This window comes from Aspergillus neoniger, assembly GCF_003184625.1.
Source record: "Aspergillus neoniger CBS 115656 unplaced genomic scaffold BO87scaffold_39, whole genome shotgun sequence".
Lineage (NCBI taxonomy): Eukaryota > Fungi > Ascomycota > Eurotiomycetes > Eurotiales > Aspergillaceae > Aspergillus > Aspergillus neoniger.
The window spans coordinates 198,040-224,058 of record NW_020291167.1 but is presented as its reverse complement, the minus strand read 5'-3'; the positions used below and the strand labels follow the sequence as shown (position 1 = coordinate 224,058).

At 51.4% G+C, this 26,019-nt stretch overlaps 10 protein-coding genes across 10 annotated transcripts; 7 read left to right on the top strand and 3 right to left on the bottom strand.

Annotated features, from left to right (window-relative positions):
• Window positions 1–181: 181 nt before the first annotated feature.
• BO87DRAFT_390381 (uncharacterized protein) lies at window positions 182–826 on the top strand (the record flags this gene model as incomplete). Its single annotated transcript, XM_025624930.1, has 3 exons — window positions 182–186; window positions 243–535; window positions 624–826. The coding sequence occupies 3 exons, from the start codon at window positions 182–184 to the stop codon at window positions 824–826; spliced, it is 501 nt and encodes a 166-aa protein (XP_025475694.1).
• Window positions 827–1,817: 991 nt separating this feature from the next.
• On the top strand, window positions 1,818–5,809 carry BO87DRAFT_367598 (CobW domain protein; the record flags this gene model as incomplete). The annotated part of the gene is made up of 9 exons (XM_025621894.1): window positions 1,818–2,177; window positions 2,250–2,417; window positions 2,481–2,654; window positions 2,718–2,963; window positions 3,015–3,377; window positions 3,951–4,039; window positions 4,089–4,400; window positions 4,465–4,914; window positions 4,975–5,809. The coding sequence occupies exons 1-9, from the start codon at window positions 1,836–1,838 to the stop codon at window positions 5,807–5,809; spliced, it is 2,979 nt and encodes a 992-aa protein (XP_025475693.1). The 5' UTR covers window positions 1,818–1,835.
• Window positions 5,810–5,905: 96 nt separating this feature from the next.
• On the bottom strand, window positions 5,906–7,708 carry BO87DRAFT_445729 (cytochrome P450; the record flags this gene model as incomplete). The annotated part of the gene is made up of 4 exons (XM_025628177.1): window positions 5,906–6,520; window positions 6,591–6,975; window positions 7,048–7,463; window positions 7,517–7,708. The coding sequence occupies 4 exons, from the start codon at window positions 7,706–7,708 to the stop codon at window positions 5,906–5,908; spliced, it is 1,608 nt and encodes a 535-aa protein (XP_025475692.1).
• A 559-nt stretch (window positions 7,709–8,267) lies between these two features.
• Window positions 8,268–9,379, top strand: BO87DRAFT_343302 (short-chain dehydrogenase/reductase 2; the record flags this gene model as incomplete). Its single annotated transcript, XM_025620777.1, has 3 exons — window positions 8,268–8,592; window positions 8,646–9,039; window positions 9,097–9,379. 3 exons carry the CDS (start codon window positions 8,268–8,270, stop codon window positions 9,377–9,379), a joined length of 1,002 nt encoding a protein of 333 aa, XP_025475691.1.
• A 359-nt stretch (window positions 9,380–9,738) lies between these two features.
• On the bottom strand, window positions 9,739–10,950 carry BO87DRAFT_343301 (lipase/thioesterase family protein; the record flags this gene model as incomplete). The annotated part of the gene is made up of 3 exons (XM_025620776.1): window positions 10,739–10,950; window positions 10,537–10,682; window positions 9,739–10,460 (listed from the first exon to the last, which is right to left on the bottom strand). Exons 1-3 carry the CDS (start codon window positions 10,936–10,938, stop codon window positions 9,739–9,741), a joined length of 1,068 nt encoding a protein of 355 aa, XP_025475690.1. The 5' UTR covers window positions 10,939–10,950.
• Window positions 10,951–11,229: 279 nt separating this feature from the next.
• BO87DRAFT_380047 (flavin-containing monooxygenase) lies at window positions 11,230–12,909 on the top strand. The gene has a single exon (XM_025624207.1). The coding sequence runs from the start codon at window positions 11,313–11,315 to the stop codon at window positions 12,768–12,770; it is 1,458 nt and encodes a 485-aa protein (XP_025475689.1). The 5' UTR covers window positions 11,230–11,312; the 3' UTR covers window positions 12,771–12,909.
• A 566-nt stretch (window positions 12,910–13,475) lies between these two features.
• On the top strand, window positions 13,476–15,167 carry BO87DRAFT_160594 (salicylate hydroxylase). Its single transcript, XM_025618240.1, has 3 exons — window positions 13,476–13,905; window positions 13,967–14,897; window positions 14,975–15,167. Exons 1-3 carry the CDS (start codon window positions 13,585–13,587, stop codon window positions 15,070–15,072), a joined length of 1,350 nt encoding a protein of 449 aa, XP_025475688.1. The 5' UTR covers window positions 13,476–13,584; the 3' UTR covers window positions 15,073–15,167.
• A 2,155-nt stretch (window positions 15,168–17,322) lies between these two features.
• On the top strand, window positions 17,323–18,252 carry BO87DRAFT_160545 (uncharacterized protein). The gene is made up of 2 exons (XM_025618239.1): window positions 17,323–18,035; window positions 18,116–18,252. The coding sequence occupies exon 1, from the start codon at window positions 17,476–17,478 to the stop codon at window positions 17,956–17,958; it is 483 nt and encodes a 160-aa protein (XP_025475687.1). The 5' UTR covers window positions 17,323–17,475; the 3' UTR covers window positions 17,959–18,035; window positions 18,116–18,252.
• Window positions 18,253–18,466: 214 nt separating this feature from the next.
• BO87DRAFT_400669 (uncharacterized protein) lies at window positions 18,467–18,769 on the bottom strand (the record flags this gene model as incomplete). Its single annotated transcript, XM_025625544.1, has 1 exon — window positions 18,467–18,769. The coding sequence occupies one exon, from the start codon at window positions 18,767–18,769 to the stop codon at window positions 18,467–18,469; it is 303 nt and encodes a 100-aa protein (XP_025475686.1).
• Window positions 18,770–19,268: 499 nt separating this feature from the next.
• BO87DRAFT_380042 (NACHT domain protein) lies at window positions 19,269–26,018 on the top strand. The gene is made up of 4 exons (XM_025624206.1): window positions 19,269–19,975; window positions 20,029–20,368; window positions 20,429–20,704; window positions 20,755–26,018. The coding sequence occupies exons 1-4, from the start codon at window positions 19,526–19,528 to the stop codon at window positions 25,851–25,853; spliced, it is 6,165 nt and encodes a 2,054-aa protein (XP_025475685.1). The 5' UTR covers window positions 19,269–19,525; the 3' UTR covers window positions 25,854–26,018.
• The last annotated feature ends 1 nt before the right edge of the window (window position 26,019 follows it).

Below are 26,019 nucleotides of genomic sequence, written 5' to 3'. Positions count from 1 at the left end.
TAAGGGTTGGTAGTACCGAGGCGTTGGGACAGCGAATTATTGCGATCAAGGATAAAAAGTTTCATGTGAAGCCGACAGGCTATGATGTACGATATGACTGCCGATCATTCCATAGATATAGTTAGTATATAATCTCTCCCATCTCAACAGCAGGAACATCTCCCAACTAAGCACCATAACCATGTCGTATGTTACCACGTCACTTTCCACTACAGTACATCCTACTAAATGACCAATATTAGTTCCCTCCTCACAATCCTCGGCCTCACAGCCCCAGAAGGCCTCGACCTCCCCAACCGCGCTATCCCCTACCTCCTCTTCAACTGGTTCTACGCCTACGGCATTCTCAGCACCCGGCCTGCGAAACGTCTCCTCCGCATCGACCATAACGTCGCCCCCAGAGATGACCTGAAAGTCTACGGCGAGGCAGCCGTGCAAGCGGGGAAAATCTCCCGCAGACAGTTGGATCGACTCAAGCGGCAGGAGGCAGCGCATGCCAATGCCGTCGAGGGATTTCCGCTTTTCGTGGCGGCTGGTGCGTAACCATACCTTTTATCCCAACTGCCAATGTTCCTCTTTGGCATCATAGATAAACCGCTAATTATGTATCTGGGGAAATATAGTGGTAGTAGCATTGCACGCAGGCCTCCCCAACGACGTGATCAACGGTATCGGCGCATGGTACACGATATCCAGGATTCTGTTTGGGCTTGCATATGTGTTTATTGAGTCGGAGACGTTGAGCTTTTCGCGGTCGGTGTTGTGGTGGTCTGGGAATATCAGTTGTATTACTGCTTTGGTGTTGGGAGGGAGGAAGCTGAATTGATTTAGTTGTCTGGATTGTGAGGGTTTTCTGATTTTGGGATGGAAGAATTAATGGATGATGGGGGTGGATGTGTGTGGGGATAAGTCGGAGATTGGGATCGCCTGTTGGGAATGATCTGCGGGGGTTTAGTGGGGAAGATAGATGTTTCGCTTTGGACCGAGGTAGACTTGTTTTTGGGGAACTGATTTATGAGTTTATTGTGGTTTGTAGTATGCTTTAGATATGAAATGGGTATGCATAAGGATGGGATTTGTGTTATGGTTGCTTATTAACAATGTATTATTTCATCAGTTATGTTAATGTGTATAGTTTTAACTGTGGATAATCGTATAGAAGCGATGTGCATCAAATCTGAGCTCTTTGACAGGCAGGTACGTACTAAAGAGGGTATGATGAAATAAAGATATTAGTGAGAATCTAAAAAACTAGTTATTCCTGCAATAATATATAGATTACAGTTGTGCTGTCAGAACAGTCGAGTCATGCTATGCTGCAATACAGAAATTATCTATATGCGTCTACTCACACCCACGGAGGATATCATCCCACCAGCAAACCCACAACAGTAGCACTCCCAGCTCATTCAACATATACTAGTACACCATGATCAGTTAATATCCCCACAACTCGCTTGTCTCTCCACAACATCCAACACATCACCCCATTACTCACCCATACCCAAATCACCGTGAGTCACCCTCGATTGGTGGGAAATTCCACCAGCTGCCTCACAGACAATCCGGGGAAATTGTGTCAGCTCAGGCCGGCCCCGTGCACCAGCCAAGATCACGATGACAGGTGGAAATTGTTCTCCCCGGTTTCCCCGTGGGGTTTACCCCAATTCTTCCCCAGATTATCGAGATTGCTATGATGTTATCGATCGTATGTATCTGGGGTACATACGGATACACCTACCTAGAAGATTCATATATAATAGAAGATCAATGCCTCTTTGACATTCACTCAGACCGAAATTAAAGCAAACGGCAGAAAGGAATTGGCCTGCAAAATGCATCTTCTCCCCTTAACCCTTTTCCTCACCGCCGCTTTCGGCGTCTCCGTCCCCAGATCTCCCCTCATCCCCGGCGCACAAATCATCCCTGCGTCCAACACAGCACATTTACACGCCATTGGAGCTCAGTATCCCAAGTATCCAGATCGCGAAACAGTTACTATTCGGCCCTCGCGGAATGAACTGGACGATGTGTCTAGTGATTTCCTCTGGGGCTTGAAGCAGGCGAACCATGGTGGTCGGTTATTGTTGAAGCGGGGGGAGACCTATGTGATCGGGAAGAAGTTGGATTTGACCTTCTTGGATAATATTGAGGTGCAGCTTGAAGGGGAGATTCAGGTATATCCCTCCTTTCACCTTCTTCGGTAATGGTTTAGAAAACATGATACTGATATTGTTGCTACCGCTTAGTTCACAAACAACATCACCTACTGGCAGGCCAACAACTTCTACTACGACTTCCAGAAATCCATCACCTTCTGGCGCTGGGGTGGTCAGGACATCAAGATCTTCGGGAGTGGTGTGCTGAACGGCAATGGGCAGAAATGGTATGATGAGTTTGCTGGAAAGCAAATTTTGGTATGCCACATCCACATACATTCCTGCAAGGAACGAATATGCTGATAATGACAATAATAATAGGACTCGGACAACACATTCTACCGTCCCATCCTCTTCCTCACCGATAACGCAACTCGCGTCTCGGTCGAGGGCATCACGCAGCTGAACTCGCCGTGCTGGACGAACTTTTTCGTTCGCACTAATGATGTCTCCTTTGATAATGTGTACATTCATGCGTTTTCGACTAATGCTTCGGTCAGTTCCATCTTCTCTGGCGTCTAGTTTGATTCCAATGGTATCAATGCTAACTGATGACAGTCCGACCCCGCCAACACCGACGGTATGGACTCTCTTGAGGTCGACGGCGTCAGTTTCACCAATATGCGCATCGATGTCGGAGATGACTGCTTCTCGCCGAAGCCGAACACGACCAACATTTTCGTCCAGAACATGTGGTGCAACAACACGCACGGCGTGAGTATGGGTAGTATTGGCCAGTACGCGGGCGAGATGGATATCATTGAGAATGTGTACATTGAGAATGTGACGTTGCTGAATGGACAGGTACGTCGCTCGTCACCCACTGACCCATATTACAAGACTGATGTGAAATAGAACGGCGCCCGTCTCAAGGCCTGGGCCGGCCAAGACGTCGGCTACGGCCGCATCAACAACGTCACGTACAAGAACATCCAGATCCAGAACACGGATGCGCCGATCGTGTTGGACCAGTGTTACTTTGATATCAACGCTACAGAATGTGCCGAGTACCCGTCTGCGGTGAACATTACCAACATCTTGTTTGAGAATATTTGGGGTTCTTCCTCGGGTAAAGATGGCAAGATTGTGGCGGATCTCGTCTGTTCGCCAGATGCGGTGTGCACGAATATTACCCTGTCAAATGTCAATATAACGAGCCCCAAGGGAACTGCGGAGATTGTGTGTGATGATATCCAGGGTGGAATTGGGGTGGATTGTGTGAGTGATGATAGTGTTACGCGGTAGATACTGGTGCGTCTATTAGGGTCTACCGTTGATGAATACGTCACATATGGTAGTAAAACAAATAGAAATAAGTTTATTTACTCATTACATTCCTCTTATTAGTAAAGAATGCAATGTGGTACGGCATTGAGTACCTTGGTAAACCATAATATCTACTAGTACTACCTTGTAGACAAGAGGACCTTGGGTGCAAACCAATCACAACGTCGATAAAACTAACCAACCCTAAGTAGTATACATTAGTATATACACCTTGGTGGTGACAACTATATAACATAGATAAAGTAGACAATATTACTCTAATCCTCCATTTGATTCTGATCCTTCTCATTCCCTCAAAAAGTAACAAAGAATTCAAGAAAATGATCGACTCCGGCAAAGAATCCCTTCACCCAACAATCCCCAACAATGCATTGGAGAGCCCAGCTCCTACATCCAAGAGGAGAAAGCTGCCTGTTACTCTCCTTTCTGGATTCTTAGTACTTCCCCCCACCCTCCCTTTATTCCTCAAATATACAGAAATCTAATATAATGGCTCCTAACTAGGGAAGCGGCAAAACCACCCTCCTCGAACATATCCTCCTCTCGCCTGACCATGGCCTCCGCATCGCAGTTATAGTCAATGACATGAGCAGGTACATGACCCATCATCTATATACCCGTACCATCTAACAAAAGGGATAGTCTCAACATCGACGCAGCCCTAATCAAACACCACCACACCGTCTCGCACACAAAAGAATCCCTCATCCAGCTGCAAAACGGCTGTATATGCTGCACTCTCCGCGGGGACTTACTCGCTGAGCTAGCACGACTCGCATCCCAAGATGGCGTCGAGTACGTCGTTATCGAAAGCACGGGGATTAGTGAGCCGATGCAAGTGGCTGAGACGTTCACGGCGGAGTTTGGGGCCGCGATGTTGGAGGCGGATGGGGATGGGAGTGGAGCTGAGCAGCAGGTGTTGAGTGTGGAGGAGAGGAAGGTTATTGAGGATGTGTATGTCCCTTCCCCCATCTTCTTATTACATGCGTGATGTGTGCTGATGGATTGGTATGTATAGTGTCAAACAAGGCGGCCTCCACACCCTCACCACCCTTGACACAACCGTAACCGTCATCGACGCATTCAATCTCTACTCGAATCTCGATACCGCGGAGTTCCTCTCAGATAGATATACCTCCGGGGAAGTGATCCCGGAAGATGAGAGAACCATCTCCGATCTAATGGTCGATCAGATTGAGTTTGCGGATGTGATTATCATCAATAAAATTGATCTTGTTGATAAGGTTGCCAAGGACAAGATCCACACGTTGATTAAATTGCTTAATCCGGCTGTGAAGGTCATGGAGGCGAAGTACTCCAAGATTGATGTGCGGGAGATTCTGGACACGGGGAGGTTTGATTTCGTTAAGGCGGCGAGTGGTGCCGGTTGGTTGAGGAGTCTGCATGAGATGAGTCTGTTGAGTACGGGGAATGGGGAGAGAGTGGCGCCGAAGCCGGAGACGGTTGAGTATGTATTCCTTTTCTAATTCTCTGTTTCGTGATTAGGTTCGTTGGCTAATGTGGACAGGTATGGCATTAATAACTTTGTTTATACGGCTAGACGGCCGTTTCATCCGCGCAGGCTGTTCAAGTTGCTGCATGATAAGTTTATTATTTTGCAGAATGCGGCTGGGGAGGACGAGGATGAAGATGATGAAGATGATGAGGAGGATGACGATAATGATGAAGAGATGAAAGATGACGATGAAGACAACACCGAAGACGAGGAAGAAGAAGATGATGATGAAGACATCACCTCCATCCCACCCGAAACCATCCTGTCTAACAAACGCTCCGACCCTATCCTCGCCCCCATTCTCCGCTCCAAAGGCTTCTTCTGGCTCGCCACCCGCCCATACCAATTCGGCGAATGGAGTCAAGCCGGCGCCATGCTCACATTAGGCTGTGGTGGCGGGTGGTTCGCCGAACTACCTGACGAAGCATGGCCGGAGGATGCGGACGTGCGCAAGTCTATTGAAGATGACTTCAAGGGTGAATGGGGCGATAGGCGTCAGGAGATTGTGTTCATTGGGGAGGGTATTGATACGACAGCGATTAAAAAGCTGCTTGATGAGTGTCTGTTAGATAAGAAGGAGATGAAGAAGTGGGAGAAGGTAATGCGGACGAAGGGGGTTAAGAGGGCGGAGAAACAGGAGATCATGGCGGGGATTTGGGAGGATGGATGGGAGGATTGGCCTGATTTGGAGGATGATGATATCAAAGATGAGGAGGAGGTGAAGGGGGAGAAGAGTGGGAAGAGAAAGGCGAGTGAGCTGTTGAATGGTCATGCTTATGCTCATGCTCATGGGCATTCTCATGCACATGGACCGGGACATAAGAGTCGACCAGTGGTCAAGAAGTGATGCGTTGATAAAATTATAGACTGGTACTATTAACAAGAGTAACTATTTGCATAACTCATAAGATTTATATACTATCCATCCCAAATTTCCAAGTATTTACCACCCGTCCACCCTCCTCATCCTCAAATGCATCCCCTCAACCGGCTTCGTGGTAACCGCCCCAGCAATATGAATAACCTGGTTTGGATCCTTCATTTCCACCTCATACCTCCCCAACACTCCCGCCAACGCACACCTCAACTCTGCTTTAGCAAAGTCCTTTCCGATACACGCTCTCTGCCCATGCAAAAACGTTATCTGAGCATAATTTGTCCCGGCTCCTCCATGTCCATTCACCACCTGATTTCCCTCTTTATCTGTGTCCACCCATCGCTCTGGCCTGAACACATCCGCGTCCTCGCCCCAGAACTCTGGACTGCGATTGATAGCGTACGGGCAGAGGAGAATTCTCGTTCCTTTCGGGATAGCGGTATTGGCGACAGTAGTGTCGCGGATGGATTCGCGCAGAGTCAGCGGGACGGTGGGATACAGGCGGAGGACCTCCTGGACGATGCCGTTCAGTAGGGGCAGGGATTCAAGGTCTGCGTGGGTAATAGGTGACGATCCTGTTGGAATACGGGAGCGGATCTCGTCTCGCAGACGGGGCTGGTATGTTGGGTGCAGGGTAAGAAGGTAGCAGGCCCAGGTGAAGGCGCTGGCGGTGGTCTCGTGCTGTCTTCTATTTAGTATATATGCCCTTCATAAATTTAGGAATCAGTATAGGGGTGGGGTCAAGACATACACCAGCAGCAAGGAACGTCAGCATCTGATCAACCAGCTCATCATCACTAAAGTCACCCCCTAGCATCATCGTGCCGAGAATGTCCGCTTCCAGTTCTGCGGCCGTGGCTTTCGTCTGGAGCATCGCGGCTCTCTTCTCTGCCACAATGTCCTTGCACAGGTCGCGGAGGAAGCCTGTCTCTGTGTCGATGACCTTGTTCATGCGCCATGGCAGTTTCCGGGCAAACCACTGCGGGAGGAGAACGTTGACTGCCAAGAAGGCGATCTTCTCGCGGGTTGGCTCCAGAATGGCGAGGAAGCTGTCGGCGACTTTGTTCTCGGGGTTGTGGAGCGAGCGAAAGTCGCGGCCCATGGCGGCGGGGCCGATGATATCTAGTGTTAGACGACTATTCGTCGCTTAGTACTGTATTTTAAAGGTGGGATGTTGGCTGCTAAAAAGTAAAGGGGATGGTTTGTACCTCGCCCAAACACTCATCTCCACACACGACTCATTCGCATCCATCTCCTTCTGCAGCTCATCCATCAATAACCCCGTCTTATACCACATCAGCGCATACAGCGCACGAATATGCCGGACGTTGAACGACGGCGTCAACGCCCGACGTTGCTTCTTATGTGCACTTCCTTCGGACAGAATCAGCCCGAAGCCGATGATCCGTGCTAGGAATTCGCGAGTGCGCCAGGGCTTCTCGAAGTCATACGTGTTGGTGCTCATGATGTCCAGCAGGGCCTGGTGGTTTGTGGCGATCAAGAAGCTGCGGTTGAGAATGTCGCGGAAATGAATGAGGCCATTGTTGGGGATAGTTTTCATCCATTGCAGTGGGAGACGGCCGCGGGGGTCGTCGAAGAGGACGCGCGCATGATTGAGGTTGCCCTGGAACTTTTAGTATCTGTTACTGCAATGAGAAGGTAGAGTACCAAGTATACCGGTATGGTAGGCAGATAACGCAATGGATTCACCCAGTATGGATAGATAATGAATCCCCAGACAAATCGGAGAATAAGATTGCCTGCCAGTGCGAGCAGCGTCACACTGCGAAAGGCCCAGTCGGGGAGTAAACTGTGTTGAAGAAGGTAGCCCTCTACGAGGGACGCTGCCAGCAGCACGAGAGCGTCCATGATGTGTTACAATGTTGGACAGACATCGCAGAGAATAATTTCAAAATGAAAGTCATGTTGAGGAGAAATATTGCAGTCGGAAAAAGAGTATGAGGATCGACATCATCCAGGGTCAACCGAAGTGCGTCTGTCTTGCCTCGGTTGCCATGAGCCGACGATCAGCCCTAGTTGACCCCTCATCGCTCAACATTATCAGATAGGCTAGTACGGAGTAGATATGGAGTAAATTCAACCCCAATACCTTATTCATGGGGATAGGAACAAATCACATGGGATCGGCACCGTTGATCGGCGTCAATGCAAACCAGTGGATCAACATCTCCGCAATCTGTTGTTGTCCGAAAGTTAACCGCGGATCAATCGCAACGATTTCCCGTTTGGGGAGTTCTCAGTTTGTGGAATGTACAGAATGCCGCATTCATGCCACAATCTTCAGCCATGTGAGCCTCGGCCATCAATGGAAGGGATATATAGCAAGGGCTGCCACACTTTTACCTTATCTTAGCTTGATCAAGGTACCTGGAATAAATCACCACCAATAGAATTGTATACCACCATCATGTCATTCATCCCTCCTGTTGTCCACGAATGGACTCAAACTGCCCTGGCCAATCTGCCCCCTCCAGCACAGCAAGCATTGCTGCACCCATTGGTCCCTAAAGCTCTCGCTGCTATCTTAGCTTTCACTGCTCTGCGCCAAACCAACCGCGTCCTCAACTCGCTATCCCTTAGCAATATCAGCACCCGGAAATGGGACAATGCCCGCGAACTCGTCCTCCTAACCGGTGGATGCAGTGGTATCGGCAAGCAAGTCATGACAGAATTATCCTCGCACGGCGCGAAGGTGATCATTCTCGACATTAGTGAACCTACCTTCAAACTCCGTACGCCCTCCCTTCCCTACACTATAATATTTCAGCGACTAATAATAAAGCAGCACCCAACGTCCACTTCTACAAAGCAGACATCACCTCCTCCGCCGCACTGCACCCCGTGGCAGAACAAATCCGGTGCAAGCACGGCCATCCAACAGTCCTTGTTAACAACGCAGGTGTCGCCAACGACGCGACGATCCTCGACGAACCGGAGGCCAAGATCAGACAAACATTCGAAGTGAATACGATTTCGCACTTTCTCATCGTGAAGGAGTTCCTCCCTGCCATGATTGAGCGGAATCATGGCCATGTCGTGACGGTGGCTAGTCAGGCTAGTTTCATGTCGCTCGGGGAGATCGTGGACTATAGCTGTTCGAAGGCGAGTGCGTTGGCATTCCATGAGGGGCTGGGGCAGGAGTTGAAGTATTGGCATAAGACTACGGGGGTGAAGACGAGGTAAGCTTTCTTCTCTTTTCTCTTTTCGATGCAGGGAAGAAGGCTAATAATACATAGTGTGGTTCATCCACTGTGGGTGCGCACACCCATGATTCAGCAGCTCACAGATGCTGGAAAGGAATTCAAGCAGCCTGTTTTGACGGTGGAGAGGGTGGGCAGTACTATTGCGAAGCAGATTATCTCAGGGAAGAGTGGACAGCTTGTTTTACCTGAATCATTGTGGTGGATTAGTTTGGTGCGGGCGTGGCCGACGTGGTTGCAGGAGACGGCGAGGGGGTTGGCGTCGAAGGACTTGGTCAAGTTGAGGGCGTGGCAGAAAGAGAATGATGTTAGTAAATGATGGCTTATTTGGTTTTGGAGTTTAGGCCATTCATGTATAATGTTAATATAATGATTTGTGTAAGATGCATTGCATGAGTTGAGTTTATTGATGGAGTTAGATCAAGAAACGGTGTAGCTACTTGGTCAAAGTGTATATGATATGTCAGAAGTCTTTCAAGGCACATACTGCCTGCTACGTGGCAACTCGTCTTGACATATCTCAAAATATATCAATTTCATGTCTCATTGCATATGTACTATTCAAATGTTCACAAAAAAAAAGAATACTACAACTGAACTTATACCAACAATAAAGCTATCCCCTGCCAGCAATATATGCTCCTTTCCAGCCATAACACATCTAGTACACCGCAGCCATCACAAAGTCTCCCCCAACCACCCCCTCACCCTCATCCCCTGCCCCGTCTCCTCTTTCTCGCCAATATACAAATTATAGATCGGCGCCACATGTCCCTCTCCCTCTCCAACACAAAACTCCATTTCCCCCTTGAATCCCTCCCTCAACTTCTCCACAAACCCCTCAATCACAGGCAACAAAATCTCTCTCCCGCCCCCACAAACCAACACCTTCTCCACGGGGAAAGACTCAAACCACTCTGCCGGCGCGCTCGAGAGATCCGTATAATGGTCCCGTTCTCCGGATCCAAGATACGCCTGCGCCCAGGGCCCCGCAACAGCGGGGGTAATCAGGTCCCCGCGCGAGTCAATCTCCTGGTCGGTGTAGTCCGAGGCTAGACTGGTCCAGGGAGCGATCATGATGGCTCCGCGGAGGGTTCCTTCACAAGGGATGGGGGCGATCTGAGGGTGGGGATGAGCGAGGTGGGAGAGGACTCCACCGACGAGGTTCCCGCCTGCGGAGTCCCCGCCGAGGAGGATTTGGGATGGGGAGTGAGTAGTTAGAATATGGCGGAGGGCGGAGGTTGCTTGGCGGAGTTGCGTTGGGTAAGTGGCCCCCGGAGCGAGAGTGTAGGTTAGTGTGAAGATGGAGAGCGATTTGTTGTGATATTTCCGCAGATGAGTTATAAGGTTCAAGAAGAACTGGAAGTAGCCTCTGTTGGCGGGGAGGGCGAAGCCGCCTCCTATATTTGTTTTGTGAGTGGAAGGTGGTAGAGAGGAGGGATGATGGAAGGGGGAGGGAGGAGGGGATGAACGTACCGTGATACCAAATCAAGATATTGTCCGCTTTCGGGTCCCCGATCCAATGTCCTAGAGCCCCGTCACCCAAGTCTACTGTCTTGGAGGGTAGCTTGTGCTTCCGGACGTAACGTTCGTAGTTTTGGTCCGTGGTTGGAAGGGCATATCTGCATTGTTAGTGGACATGGGCATTGTCGGGGTTGGTTGCGGTCAAGTAACATACTGCATTTGGGCCACTGTCAAGCGGGCCGTGGCTTTGCGGAATGCCGCATAGCCAATATGAAGCACCAGCGTCTTGGGGTATGCGGTAGAACGCCAAAGGGAGGTCAGGAGGGCCCAGAAAACTGTCAAAGTAATTGACGCAAGAGCTGGCACCAAGTCCAGTTTCTCCGCCAAAGAGAGCGAGATTTTGGGAGCAATCATATCGGGTAGGATACCGGTCTCAAGAAAGTGCTGTTTACAGTAATGGCTACATCCTGGCTGTGCGACAGCGAGTTTAAGACTTCACGGGCCACTGTACCACCCAGTCTGAAATGCAAAAGATCCAAGAGGCCGATTCGGTTCAATCGCATGTGAGGGTCGCAAGGGTTGCCGTTTTGGGAGGGATTGGCCGCTGATCGCCAGGTCCATTTTTGATGCCCCAACGGCCGGCGGTTGCGATCTATCAGGATAGCCTCGGACTCATCATTGCGCTGCACCTGCAGCCGAGGCCATGTGAGCTGCATGCCTCGTTATAAGTAGCCTGTACGACCGCTCATTTCATCATCCACCATCATCATACCGCTCTTTGTTCCATCATGGATACTGACTTGGATGTTGTTATTGTCGGTGCCGGTATCTCCGGCATCAATGCGGCATATCGCATTCAATCTCAATTCCCCAACTATCGTTACACTATTCTGGAGGCCCGCGATGCTCTTGGCGGCACCTGGGATTTCTTCAAATATCCCGGCATCCGCTCCGACTCCGATCTCTTCTCCTTCGGCTTCTCGTGGTTTCCCTGGGATGGTAATAGTCCCATCGCCGAGGCCTCCTCCATCCGCTCATATATGCACCGTGCCACTCACAAATATGGCATCGACAAGAAAATTCGCTACCAGCACCGGCTACTCGGCGCCGACTGGTCCTCCTCCGACCAGCTCTGGTCCCTGACCGTCGACCATGACGGGCAATCACGCGCCCTGACTGCACGGTTCGTCATTTTCGGCACCGGCTACTACGACTACAGACAACCTCTCGAAGCCGATATCCCGAACCTCTCCCGCTTCTCGGGGGAAGTCATCCATCCTCAATTCTGGCCCGAAGACCTTGACTACAGCAACAAGAAGATCGTAGTCGTCGGCTCCGGTGCCACAGCTATCACTCTGATTCCCAAGCTGGCCGAGAAGGCCGCGCAAGTAACCATGCTGCAGCGCAGCCCAACCTATATCCTCTCCCTGCCCAACCGCAACCGCTCGTGGTACAGCTACATCTTACCCGCCGCCATCTCGCGCCGCATCCAGCGCATTACCTGGTTCATCAGCGGCCACCTCTTCTTCCTCTTCTGCCGGACCTTCCCTACAGTCGCGCGCTTCCTTCTCCGTCTCTCCGTCTCCAGCCAACTCCCCGCTCACGTCTCCCACTCCCCGCATTTCAAACCCCGCTACAACCCCTGGGACCAGCGTCTCTGCATCTGCCCAGACGGCGACTTCTTCCGCGCCCTGCACACCGGCCACGCCGACGTGAAAACCGACACTATCTCCACCGTCACTGAGTCCGGCGTCGAGATCTCCTCCGGCGACTCCCTCGACGCGGACATCATCGTCACTGCCACGGGTCTGAGACTGCTTATTGCTGGTGGCGCCTCCGTCACTGTCGATGGTGAACCCATCCACATCCCCAGCAAGTTCCTCTGGCATGGCATGATGATGCAGGATCTGCCCAATGCAGCGTTCGTGATTGGGTACACCAATGCGTCGTGGACGTTGGGTGCCGACGCTACGGCGTTGTTTATCTGTCGGCTGTTGAAGCACTTGGAGGCGGCTGGTGTGAAGGCGGCTGTTCCACGGTTGCAGCCGGGAGAGGCGGGAAGCTTGAAGGAGCGGCCACTGTTGAATTTGAATTCGACGTATATCACCCGGGCGTCGGGGGCGTTGCCCAAGGCGGCAGATCGGGGGCCGTGGGTGTCAAGGGGAAATTACTTGAAGGATGTGTGGTTTGCGGAACATGGAGATTTGGATGGGTTGGTATTTGAGGGGGGAAAGAAGCAGTTGTGATGCTTGACTAGTAGATTAGATTATGGAGGACGTTCGGCGGAGTGATTGATTTGGTGTTGGCTTTATGTTCATGTATTACGACTGGCGTATATATATCCTTTTGCGTTTTATTTCATTTTGAAGATACTACTACTACTACTACTACTACTACTTTTCAATGCAAGATACATCTCCTGTTCAAGTCATACATGTTGTCATCTTCCTTACGGGATAAGTCCTCCACTCCTAATATACAGCATAGAGAACCTGCTTTCATATAATTCAACATATATAAAGATAACAAGTTCAGCTTCAAGGGCTCCACTATAATATAAATTCTTTTCTATTCCATCCGGATTGTAGTTCGAATACCACTCACAGTACTAAATCATAGATGCAAGATGCTGAAATACGGAATGACATCATACCCAAAAACAGCAAACATACATCCCGAACTCGGGTGCCGATAACTCTATGGAAAGTCAGAAGTCAAATTCCTTCCGGGCGATCCGCATCTCCACTTCTTGATATTGTCAGGTTTCCTGCTTGTTATAAAGCTGTGGAGCTATGTTGGGGGATTATTGTAAGAGTGACTCCTGAGATGTGTTCCGAGTGAGGAATCACATCTAGGTACGGTGTCATGGATATATGGAGATATGTTGGGAGATACTACCGACGTATTAACCGACTGATGTTGCACAAGGGGTAGGATTGAATTGGTAGCCATGATGTCACTGCGTTGGTTTTGTATAAGTACAGCTCACTTACCTCTCTCTTTACGAATAACTTGAAACCATAATTAACTGCACCATACACAAGATACTACGAAGTCATCATGGACACCTACAAAGACACTTTCCAGCTCCCCCGCATCAAGGGCCAACCCCTGCATGTCCTCATCGTCGGCGCTGGCATCGCAGGCCTTTCCGCCGCCCTGGCGATCCATAAAACCGGCCACAAAGTGACCATCCTCGAACGGGTGCGGGAAATCGCCGAGGTCGGGGCGGGCATCCAGATGGCGCCGAATGCAGCGCGGATTCTCGGTCGCTTGGGTCTACTGGAGAAGGTCATGGAGAAGGCGAATGTGTTGGAGATGAATTCTCTCCGACGGTATAAGAATGATGAGGAGCTGGGGAAGGCGGAGTTGATGCCTTCTGTATGTTATACCATATCTTTACCTTTGATCATTGTGGGTGGGGAGGCTAATGTGTGTGTAGGTCGGAGAAAAGTATCACGCTCCCCTTGCAGTCATCCATCGCGGCGACTTGCAAAGTATCCTGCTTGAGGCGGTACGGTCGGAAAATATCCCCATTCGAACTGACTCGCGAGTTGTCTGTGCGGCGCCCGATTTCTCTGCGCGCGTGCAGCTTCATACCGGGGAATGGGTATCCGGGGATGTTGTTATCGGGGCGGATGGGATCAAATCCGATCTGCGACACCAGATGGCGGCGCAACATGGCGTTCAGGATATTTGTCGGCCGACCGGGGATGCGGCGTACCGGATCCAGATCCCTGAGGATAAATTGAAAGGGGATCCGCGGGCGCGGGAGTTACTGAAAAAGAATGTCGGGATGCGGTGGATGGGACCGGGAGGCCATATTATGGCGTATCCGATGAAGAACAATACCGTGTATAATATGGTGTTGTTGCATCCGCAGAAAGAAGGCGCGGAGACGGAGGAAAGCTGGACGAATAAGGGAGATAAACGGGAGATGGAGGAATTTTATTCCGAGTGGAATGAACTCGTTCGCGATTTATTGAGTTATGTTCCGGATGGGGAGGTGATGGAGTGGACGCTGAATTCGCATTTTCCGCTGCCGACGTGGATTGAGAATCGCGTGGTTCTGATGGGCGATGCGTGCCATCCTATGCTGCCGTATGTGGCGCAGGGAGCGGCGCAGGCGATCGAAGATGCTGGGGTGCTCGGGTGTGTGTTGGCCTTGACGGACAATATCGATAGCGCATTGGCGGTTTATGAGCGGGTACGAAAGGATCGCGCCGAACAGATCCAGAAGAGTGCGGCAGTAACACGGAAAGCGCTGCATTTGCCGGATGGCGAGGAACAGCGCAAGCGCGACGAGGCTATTCGCGGCCCTGGGAAGAATCCGGATCTTTGGGCGGATAAATCCTGGCAGGATTTCATGTGGGGTGAGTTTGTGCCATTCTGATTAATGCGGTGGGTTCTGAAGATGCGATACTGACGGCTGGTTGTTATGTTACTGTAGGTACGGATGTCATGAAGGAGACCGTCGACAACTTCGACGATTTGGTTGCTCGCAGTCACGGATACCATCCACATGCGTTGAATGCGGTGGCTTATTAGGATGCTTCTTTTTGTGATAAATCCGACCGAGGGACCTGTCAATAATAACAATGGTGGATATCGTGAGATTCGGCGACTCCGTGGAATTTTACATCCAGCGACCACAGTGATACACCTAGTAAAGAAGCAAACGAGCTTGTCGGCATCTAGACCCGGCGGTCAGCCAGCCAACCAACCCAGGGTTCAGCATCACACCCACAGCATCCATCCTAAGCACCTTGGTGCCCCGAAGGTCCAACCATCCCCATCCAGCTGATTGCGCCTCCTGCGGTGATGCCGGCCAGAGTGACACGTCAAGGCAGCCACTAAGCACAACACTGCTACACGGCGAGAAATTGAGAATCGCATACCTTATGATGTTGAATGGATCGAATTCCGAAGAAATCCCGTCTGGTGGAGGGAAAAGGTGACTAAGTAAGGGGTAGACTCAGCTTAATCTACTTCAGTCTATTGGGGCGATCAGTCAGATATTATATTAATCTACTAGCTACGGTAGTCTGACCCATTTATGGGACAGTGCTAGCATTTGTGCCATGCTGGACTGAAGGCTACATTCTGACTTGTGCGTCTGACTGTGGAGGCAGTGTTTTGGGGTTGCATAGATAGTGCTGGTCCAGCAGTAGCGTTGAAACGGCGATGGTTTAGCGTCGTCGCGAAGTTTTGCTTCTTTTGATGGGGAAGAATGTGACAGGATCCGAGATGGAAATAGCTAATAGTTACGGAAGTATAGCATCATTGTGGTGTATTTGATACGTGAGTAGTATTGTATGTCTATTCGTAGGGTACTTCTGATATATCCTATTGTCTACAGCGCATGTACTCCGTACTGTAGTACTAGGTTGCATTCCTTTTGATGATCGATCGCGGATACTCACTACTATGGGTTTGTGAAAACAGCATAATGCTTTTAGTAGGATTTATTGCTTTTTCTAGACAAAGTTGCTGGATCTTCAGATCAGGTTGGGGGATTAGCCGAGCATGACGACGATGCATCCATTGTATTCTGAGGTGGAGATATATATTCAAAATGGGTATACGGGGACTCCGAAATGTTGATCGCACCCATGATCACACCCATGTTCTTTCCAAATACGGGGTATTACTGACAAACAATAATCTTCTACAATAGGCGTAGTTTGAACCTTTGCCTCACTATGGAATTCTAGTAACACCTTTCTACAATCTTCTTCAAGTGAAGTAGATAGATAGTGTGTGATAGTTTAGAGGGCGGGTGGGTTGGAATGCTGAATCCATACTTGCCGTGACTGCTGCCGGGCACTCCAGTGCTAGCAAATACCACGCGAGACCTCCATTTCCATCTGCGTTCTGTCTGCATCTGCATTCTGTCTGCACTGGCTGCCGCAGCAGTCACTCGACAGGATCTTTGTGTAACCTGACTCTACTAATTGACAGTTGACACATTCTATGCAGAACACCACCCATCAAATTAATCTAATGTGGTTGCATACAATTGATGGTTTCAATGAAATCATCGACCACACCCAATTCTTGCAAACTGGGTATGTCCTGTCTGTCTGCCTGCAAAACCACAGCAGTACTCGAGAGTACCTCCCACAGTAGCCACGAGCATGGCATCCTCCTGTTCAGCCGGAGTTTTGCGAGTGGGGTAGCTGAGTTGAGTTAATGATTGAATCTTGTTCGAGCACTGGAGCATCTGCAAGTAAGTGGACCCCTTGCTGTTGGTGGTATCCCGTCCGTAGGTAGGGAATGATAGACGACGCAGACCCGAGATGAGTTGGGCGCTTTGCTGTAGCTAGCAGGAGAGATTTCAGTTCTTCCGACATGATCGACATCAAGGACATGGTGAGTGCCAGAGTACTGGGAACAGAGTGTGGCAAGAAAATACTGTATAGTGTATACCCCATCCTGCGCTCATAAAAAGATCATCTCCACTTTGAAAGTTGGATGAACATGCGGACAGGACAGGCTGGGCCTGTCAGGGTCAGTGTTGGTTCCCGCATTACTGGAACCATTCGGACGCTAGACTGCAACAGGCACGACGAGGATCGATCGCTTCCGCCAGGGATGGATCCCGTGCTTTCGTTCCTTGGTCCGTCCTCGGTCGCTTCGCCATGACGATTCGAACATCTCTCCCCTCTTGACAGAACAAGGCACGAACTATGGAGTAAACTTTAGGTCACAAATCCACCACTTGGCAGCTTTCAGGTGCCTGCCAGGTGCCTGCCACCCTTTGATGGTCTTGCAATATTCCCCTTCGGTCAATTCCGTCCGCTTTTCACCCCGAGACACCGGCAATGGCGCCGTGTCCCTTACCGATAACTGGATCGAGCCTTCTCGCTGAACCGTCACGTGGGAGCCAAAATTATCCACCCGCCGCGGATTGCAAGCCATCGTGAATCTCCGATCTCTCTTTCCAGCTGAATGACGAGGTTCTTCCGTCCATCCATACCGACCCACCCGCCATGCCTCCTGGCTGAATCAGATCTGCTTATTGCCCCGAGATCCCACGGGCTCCATGAAACTAATGTATCCCTCTTGATCCGGCTAATCATGACTCCTGCCTGCAATTTTCGGGGTTCCATCCTGGTGCGTCGGGGACTACGCGGCCTGTACATTGGCCAAATCAGGAACGTCAATCCCAACTTGGTCAGGATCAGACGCTTCCTACACTCTCCTGAGCTAAAACAGCTCTGTTTGGTCATCAACCCAAAATTACATACAGGTTCTGCACTGGCTGCTGCGGAGGTTCCGGATCGTGCAACCCACCGCGCTAAGCGGGCCGGGGCGGTTCCTCAGCCGGGAGTCTGTGTGTGCTTGCCAACCATGGATCTCCCAGTCGTCCAGCGCACGGCAATGGTGCTAACACTGGTTTCTGATGGAGGACCGGATCGTGTATCAACATAGTTACTCAGCTAGACAGGAAACCTAAGCAAATGTATTTACCGGCTCAGTTTGATGATTAAACCGATTGTCTGTCCGAGGTAGGCAACCATCTATCCCGTCTTCAGCCCGGTGGAACCCTCTCTGCCTGCTGAGTAGCCGAACTAATTCTAACATACAGAATACTGGCATGGTATCGACTTTACATACCACGATGATCACTTCGAGTCCTGCCAGCTGAGAAGGATTCATCCAATCCGCGTCCGTCCCCTCGATCGGCAGTTCGTCAGGACGATGCGGGTTTGCCCACTATCCGACATTCGTTCGTTGCCATTGGCCCCAATCGGAGAGTTGGGCCCATCCAGCCCCCTCCGCCCCAGTCGGGAGATCACGTCCTCTCTCTACCCCTCAGGCAGCCACAGCTGAACTCTTGCCCTTGCAAGGATCATAGCTGTTCAATAGACTATGCAGCCAGAAAGGGTAACTAGCACAAGGAGGAGCTCAGCTCTAGTCCAGCGGAGACTCCGAGTTGCTAGTCAAAGTAGCTGGAAACGGCCGCCACGAGCAATTCACGAGACCCAATGTGACCTCTATTCGCCTGCCCCTGCCGCTGCTCGTGGGTGTGGGCACCATACGGGATATGGCCCGTGTTGAATGACAGAAAGTCCCGGGACGCCGGTGCTAATGTGGAGAGGGACATTGCACTCGTCCAGACTGGCCTGTGTTGCTCCACTGCCCATCCCGTCCGCATGGTCAAGAAATGGGACAGTAGTCGATATGCAGTAGGCTGGGATGCACTGCGCAGAGGGTTCACCTTCCTTTCTGATACGCTCATCGTGTCATCACGAAGCAGTTCCCCCTCCATCTCCCTTTGCAGGTGCCCGGCGGCGAATACCCTGCATTCGTGATGTCAATTTCATGGAGTCCAAACTTTGATCGTCAGAGGGGATGCAAAGAGTCAAAGACATGGGTTTTGCAACCCCATTAACAGTAGTCTCTCTATTGGTCCCCTCCGAAAGAAACTTTGATTTGGAATTCTCAGCCGTTCTGGCGGTGCTGAGAGGCCAAAGATACAGAGGGACCCATCGGGATCAGACTCTTCTCAGCCACGCTATGCTGCAAGAGGTATCATCGTGGATGGGGGGTTAAGCTTGCCACTATTGCTTGCTCATGAATCGTGCTCACACGCCAGCCCACCTCATTGCATCAGCCCCCGGTAACCCAATCCAGCCCCCTGTCTAGGGTTTTTGTCTTTGCTTTTCCTCCTTATTTAAGTGATCTTTCTTCCCACAGAGAACGGTCTTCCTCTCCCTCAGACTGATACGAGGATTAACCTCTTAATCAAAGCCTTTGTTCTTCCATGTGTTAGGTTGCCGTTTTGCGTCGCTATTTTTCTTGTATAGTGAGTTGTTGCCGCTGCATCTCCGGAGAGACCTCTGCTGAGCCTGACCTTCCTCCACGGCCTACAGTCACCCCCTCCAGATACCCCAAGCAGTCGCCACAACTCACTCGCACTCCTTCTCCCGTGAAGAAAACACCACCTTCGAGGCCCACAGAAACACCAGATCTTGCTGATACTCAAACAATCACAATGGCTCCATCTATCCTGTCCCCCGTCCCTAGCAGCTTTGCTTCCCCCCTCTCCCCCAAGATGCCCAGACGTATCTCGGGATTCGCGGAGAGTGATACAATGTCCAACAATGGCATGTCTCGCTCAATTACTTCCAGGAGGGTGTCGTCTCGCAGACTCGACCCTCAGGAGACGGAATTCTCCAGGAAGCTATCTATCCTTCAGCGCGAGACCGGCGATGAGCTGGGCTTGACCCTTTCGGGTGACTTATATGAGAGGGTCCTGTCCTGGATTCAGGAAGAGCGTATGACACTTGTGCCCCCCGACGGCAGCAACTATGACAAGGTCCTCGGCTGGGCGCAGCTCTTTGTTACGAGACTCCGGTCCTTCGAAGAGGCTATTGAGGGCTTCACCAACGTCAGCGGTCTTGCCTTCCAGATGGCTTACGGATACTGCCTTCGCCTTCTCAAGGTATGCTCGCCTGATCCGAACACAAGGATCACGCTAATGGTCGTTCATTCTAGCTCGGTGACGAGAATGCCCCCGCTTTGATGACATCATTTGGCTTTTTCTACAGCAACTCCACAGCCCTCGGAAACCTTCTCGAGCGGACAGGGCTTTTCAGTGTGAGTAGTGATATCCGCCGGCAGCTGGTCCAGGCACTGGAGGACTTGGTGCACTTGATCGCCAGTGTGGCCATGCGCTTCCATACAGCCGTTTCCCGCCTAGGGGATGAGTGGGAGTACATCAACATCTACGAGGCTTTCCCGGAGCAAATTCATAAATTTCGCCGTGCTTGCGAAGAGATTAGCGAGTCCATGTGGAAGCACCAGCTTGTGAAGGAACGCGGTGATGAGACCAAAGGCAAGCTTCCTTCCCTCTTTCTGATGTCAAAATATTAACTGACATTGCCCGAACCACCAGTCGCCGATGTTAGGGCTGTCAGATCCTGGCTCAGCCCCGAGGACCGTGTCCTCTCCAACGTTGCCGAAACCGTCTCACACCTTGCCCATGACCGCGAGGAGAATACCTGCCGCTGGGTCAAGCAGGCTCTATTTGACTTCCTAACAAGTGAAGACAAGGTCCTGTCCATCGTGGGCAAGCCAGGCTCCGGTAAAACCGTTCTGGCATCTGTTCTTGTTGACAATCTGCAACACGCGATCCGCGGAGTCCCCTACAAGACTCTGTTTGTCCCCATTAGTAAGTCCAATGAGAGGTTGGTCTTTCTGATCCAAACTAACATAAGGTAGATGCTCGTCTTCCTGCCGGGACTAGGCCCCGGGCTATCGTCAAGGCCATTCTGTCGCAGCTATTCGAGAAGCGCATTGGAAACGTCGAGCTGCTCCAAATTCTGACTGATGCCTTCCAACGCAGCAAAAAGGCTACGAACGATAATGATTACGATAACATCCTCTGGAATGCTTTGGAGAATGCATTGGGTGCCGCACTTCAAGGTGCTAAGGACCTGGTCATTGTTGTCGATGGTATTGACGAGGCTTCCTGCGGTGAATCCGTACTGCTACAGAAGCTGAGCGCTGCCACAATGAAGGGCACAAACGTGAAGTTGATCGCCTTGGGTGCCGAGACGCCGGCTAAGACATCAGGCCATCACACTGTGCCGGTCACGGATGAGCGAATCTTCGATGACATTTCTACCGTTGTGCGGAGCCAGTTCCTTAAGGACAGGGAGAGCGTGATCTTCCCTGAGCTTGATGACATTGAGCAGGAGGCAATTGTGGATCGCATCACCGAAGCCTCAAAGGGCTCATTCCTGTGGGCCAAGCTTGCCTCGAAGCGCGTTCGCAGCGCGGATAATGCCGATAACCTGAACAAGGCGGTGGATGATGTCGTGAACGCTAAGATGACCATCACCAACCTCGTCCTCGAAACGGTGCAGCATAAGGGCGTAACCGATGAGGCTCGCCTGATGTTGCTGTGGCTCGCAACTGCTGACCGCCCTCTTCTGTTTAAGGAATTGCAGACTCTGGCCTCTATCCAGATTGACAAATTGGCAATTGCCGAGGGCTACCAGGTCGAACCACGCAAGGTCCTTAGGCCTGTCAAATCTTTGGTATTTTTCCAGGACGGGCAGGTCTACCTTCGTCACGGTCTCATTCGCGAAGCAGTCTTGGAGATCTTCTCCAAAGGCAAATTGATCCCCAACGTCAAGGACCGTCACGCCGACTTTGTGACTAGGTTGTTGATCTATATCAAGTCGTACGTGACTGAGCCGCAGGGCAAGGAGCCCTCTCTCTCCCCTCTTATCGGCCACGAAACGGATTCGCTGGTCAGCAGGTACCCTCTGCTTGAATTTGCGGTTCAATACTGGGTGTCTCATCTGAGACAAACGACCGTCTTTGTCAACCAGGGTGAGACAGGTGCCGCGAAGGAGTTTGCCAAGGTGCTGCCGACTTCGATTACCGTTCTCCTGCTTCAGAGGGCTCTCTGGGCGAACAGGCCCACTCCTGAGCTGTTGAGCTACCAGACCACGGTGACTACTATTTGCCGCCAGATTCTGAACCCCAAGGATAGGGTAACTCTTCAATCCATCATCAACCTCGCGCTATTTTTCCGCGACGTTGAATATATTCCGGAGGCGACGCCCCTGTTGTTCGAGGCTACCCGCCTGAGCCGCGAACTGCTGGTCAACAGCCCGTCTTTCACGGCACAATTGGCCAACATCTTCCTCGAGCTGACCGTGAGTCGTGTTACGGAGAGCAAGACGGAGATTATGACCATGCGCGAAGAGACTCTTAATCTCCTTGTTACTTGCTACACAAAGCTGTACGGCGAATCCCACAAGATGGTCATCTCCACCCGGGAGCAGTTGGTCAAGCACTATCAAACAATTAAGGACTTCCATAGGGCCGAGGAGATCAGCAAACACATCAAGATCCTCACTGTCGGAGAGCAGAGCATTGAGTCACGTGAATACCATGGTGACTGGGGAGTGCGCGTCAGGGGACATCGCGGCAAGGTTGTCCAGACCAGAATCAACGACTTCTTGGAGATTGAAGAACATGACCTTCTGATTGAACGGTCCGAGTCCTTCGACTTTGAAGCCATGATCAAGGAGGCCGAGCAGTATACTGCGCAGGGCAAGTTTGACCTCGCGGAGCGCATCTACGTCGAAATCTGGCAGCGCGTGAACAAGGAATGCCGCACCAACATGACCGCCTTGTGGGAAGAGAGGAAGCTGGCGTCTGTTCTTGCTTACTCCCATTTCTTGAAGTCTCAGAAGAAAGAATACCAGGCCGCTTCCATTCTGTCCAGTGCTTGGCAGGAGCATGAGCAGACTAGTCTTACCATCTCTGATACCTCGGTCTCTTACTTCCAGGAAATCGCAAAGATGATGAAGGTGGTCGGCATTTCCACCTTGGCTCTGACCGTCTTCAAGCACTGCTCTGAATACTACAAGAGCACAAACCGCACCCAGACGTCGAGCTTCAAAGAGGTACAGCAGAGCATCGAGTCCACATCGAAGGAGGTCATGCAGTCCTTCAGTTCTGAAACGGTCATGTCCGAGACCACGGTTGAGGAAATGGTTTACGAGGCATCGAGCTCCATTACCACCATGTCTCAGATGTCGTTCACTGCGACGACAGAGCTTTATGCTCAATATGTTGAACAGCACCGCTGGCAAGCCGCCACTCGGCTGATCAAGAAGGTCCTCCACGGTGTTTGGCCTGCACTTTTCGCACCGAACTTGCAAGATGTCACCCTTCCATCCAAGCATGTAGAGAGCTGCATAGACCTTGCCGAGCGTCTCAGCAAGTGCTACTACTCCCGTCGTCGTTTGAGCAAGGAGGAAGATATCCGCGTCCGTATCTACCGCGCGTTGCGGGGTGGTCGCAAGGTCAACGACAAGCTCAGGCAACATAACACGGATGAGCTGCTTCGTTTGCTGAAGCGCAACTCTCAGACTGACAAGATCATTAACCTTCACCAGGAGTTGCTGAACGACTACGTCGGCCACTACGGCCCGGGCGATGCAATTGTGATCAAGACCCTGTGGACTTTGGCCGAGCTGACGCACCCTCGCCCCATCTTTGTTGATTACTACCTGCAGATCGTTCGCACTCTGAACAAGGACTCTCCTACTTGCCATCCCGAGGCATTCCAACCACTGGTCATTGTCGCGACTGAGCTGTGGAATCAAGGCCGGTACTCCGATGCAGTGCAGCACTTCAAGATCCTATTCACCTCCTTCATCAGCAACCCCAAGCTCAGCCCCAAGTTCCAGGACCAGACGTTCGTGCAGACAGTCTTTAACCGGTACACTCACTGCTTGCGCAGCGTCCGCACTGAGTTTACTGCCCTGCACCAGGTCACTGTTGAATACCAGACCAAGGTTAAGGCAGTGTTCGGTGTTACTGCTACCATCAGCCTGCAAGCCTCTCTGACCCTCGCAAAGCTGTGCCAGGAATCCAAGTCGTATGAGGTCCAGGCCATCAGCATCTACGAAGAGCTGCTCGCGACAAAGTCTCAAGACATCGACCTTGGAGAGATTTCCAATACCCTGGACGCTATCTATGAAGAGCAGGCAGCGCTCGTGACGGAGAATGCGGAATCTGTGACTACGCAGCAGGCTGAACGCGCTCTGAAGGTTTTGAAGAAGCGCACATCGACCGTACGGAAAACCCACGGTTGGGCCCACGAGGAATCTCTCACCCGGATGAAGCAGATGATCTCTTTCCACGCCGAACGCAAGGAAACTGAGATTGTATTGAGCGAGCTCAAGCAAGCGACTGTGGAAATTTTGAAGTCTGAGACTTCTACGACCCGGCTGATTGCCGCTGCCTCCACTATCGCGTCCAGCTACATTGCGTCCAACCAGATCCAGAAGGCGACCGAGCTTACTCAAGAGATCTACCGTCAGATTGTCATGAAGGATACCTCAAACGTCAAGTCCGTGCAGTTCGACCTTGCTTCGAAGGAGCGTCAGAGCCTAAGTTTCCTGGCACAGCTTGAGTACAGTCTGCGCCGCAGCACATCGGTTACGATCACTGAGATCCTTGCCGCTCTGACGACCGAATATGTTTACTTCGAAGAATTCAGAAGCCTGACCAAGTCCAAGACGAGCTCCATTCACACTGTCTCTGTGTCCACCGCGCGCCTGTACCACTTCCTGCTGTCCAACAACCGTCAGACCGCTGCGGCCCGCGTTTTTGATGAATTCGTGGACTACTTCGTCGCTACCGAGGGCAAGCGGGTGAAGCTGACCGAGCCTGCGCAGGTACGCATCTTCGCTGAGACCATCCTGCGTCACTTCAGCACCCACCGCTCGGATGACTTCATCCGTTCCATCGGTATCACTAGCAACGACTACGTGGACCAGCTGCTGAAGAGCCAGAGATGGGGCAGCGCTTGCGACCTTGCCCTTGCCTCGTTCCACTACATCAAGTCCCACCAGGAGGTCTACCGCTCTGTCGGGATCGTCAAGTTCATCTTCGCTCTTGGTATGACTATTGCGGGTCGTGACCTTGCCGCTCACCCTGATGAAGCCTCTCGCAAGAAGATGCTGGGCGTCTCTTCCGTTATCATCAAGGAAGCGCTCGCCGTCATCAAGGGTCTGAAGCTCGACATGGGCGGCGTCAACTTTGAGCAGCTCAGTAAGTTGATTGGATTGCTGGGAGACCTGAAGGACTATGGCAACCTGGCATGGCTCCTCACCATTCTGTGGGACAGCCGTGAGGCGCACCGCAACTGGCCATCCTACACCCTGTCTCTCGGCCACCGTCTCATCATCGCTCGCTTCCAGATTGGCAAGTACAAGGACGCTATTCGTCTGGCCGAGGACATCACTTACAATTGCCGCCGCGTGCACGGACCTCGTCACCCCAGCACTTTGGAGATGTCGACTCTGCTGACGCAGCTGTACACTAAGGTGGCTACCAGCAACCAGAACCACAAGGAGCTGGCCAACCGCTACTACAAGAAGTGCGCCCAGGTGCACGAGAGCATTCTTCGTGCCTTCAGCGACCCCTACTATGCTGACTACGAGGACAACCTCGAGGCCAGTCTGAGCATCGATGGCTCCATGAACGGCGATGCACAGGACAGCACCCCCGACACTGTTCCCGAGGCCCAGCGTGTTCGCCAGCACCTGCAGCTCTTCAAGCTGGCCGTTGAGCGTCTGGGTGACTGGCCCGGCGACTACCAGGACTACGTGCGTATGAACCGTGATGTGTTCGCAGCATACCTCGGGGACCTGAAAGGAGTTGAAGGAGTCGAGAAGTGGAACCTGAAGGCGTTTGGCTCTGGCAAAGCTTCGAGCAACGACGATGTGTTGAACCTGGACTTGCAGTCTTGGGATATTATTGATACCCAGGGTAGCCCTGTTGTTTAGCCAGAGGAGGAATTGTAATGATCATGTTTGCATGGTATATTTGATGATTGGTTCATGTTGTGATTTTCCTGTTTTGGATTTACTTGGCTTTGGTTGATTCCCTCTATTAGTTTGCTTTTTCACTTACTTGCCTGACACCTAATTGACTGCTTGTGCGACGCTTAAT

Excerpts from the sequence above, each read along its gene's own strand:
- BO87DRAFT_380042 (XM_025624206.1), top strand. The coding sequence starts at position 19,526 with ATGGCTCCATCTATCCTGTCCCCCGTCCCTAGCAGCTTTGCTTCCCCC. Across the intron at positions 19,976-20,028 it reads ACTGCCTTCGCCTTCTCAAG|CTCGGTGACGAGAATGCCCC; the intron begins GTATGCTCGCCT and ends CGTTCATTCTAG. Across the intron at positions 20,705-20,754 it reads GACTCTGTTTGTCCCCATTA|ATGCTCGTCTTCCTGCCGGG; the intron begins GTAAGTCCAATG and ends AACATAAGGTAG.
- BO87DRAFT_160594 (XM_025618240.1), top strand. The coding sequence starts at position 13,585 with ATGGACACCTACAAAGACACTTTCCAGCTCCCCCGCATCAAGGGCCAA. Across the intron at positions 13,906-13,966 it reads AGGCGGAGTTGATGCCTTCT|GTCGGAGAAAAGTATCACGC; the intron begins GTATGTTATACC and ends ATGTGTGTGTAG. Across the intron at positions 14,898-14,974 it reads CTGGCAGGATTTCATGTGGG|GTACGGATGTCATGAAGGAG; the intron begins GTGAGTTTGTGC and ends ATGTTACTGTAG.
- BO87DRAFT_160545 (XM_025618239.1), top strand. The coding sequence starts at position 17,476 with ATGACGAGGTTCTTCCGTCCATCCATACCGACCCACCCGCCATGCCTC.
- BO87DRAFT_380047 (XM_025624207.1), top strand. The coding sequence starts at position 11,313 with ATGGATACTGACTTGGATGTTGTTATTGTCGGTGCCGGTATCTCCGGC.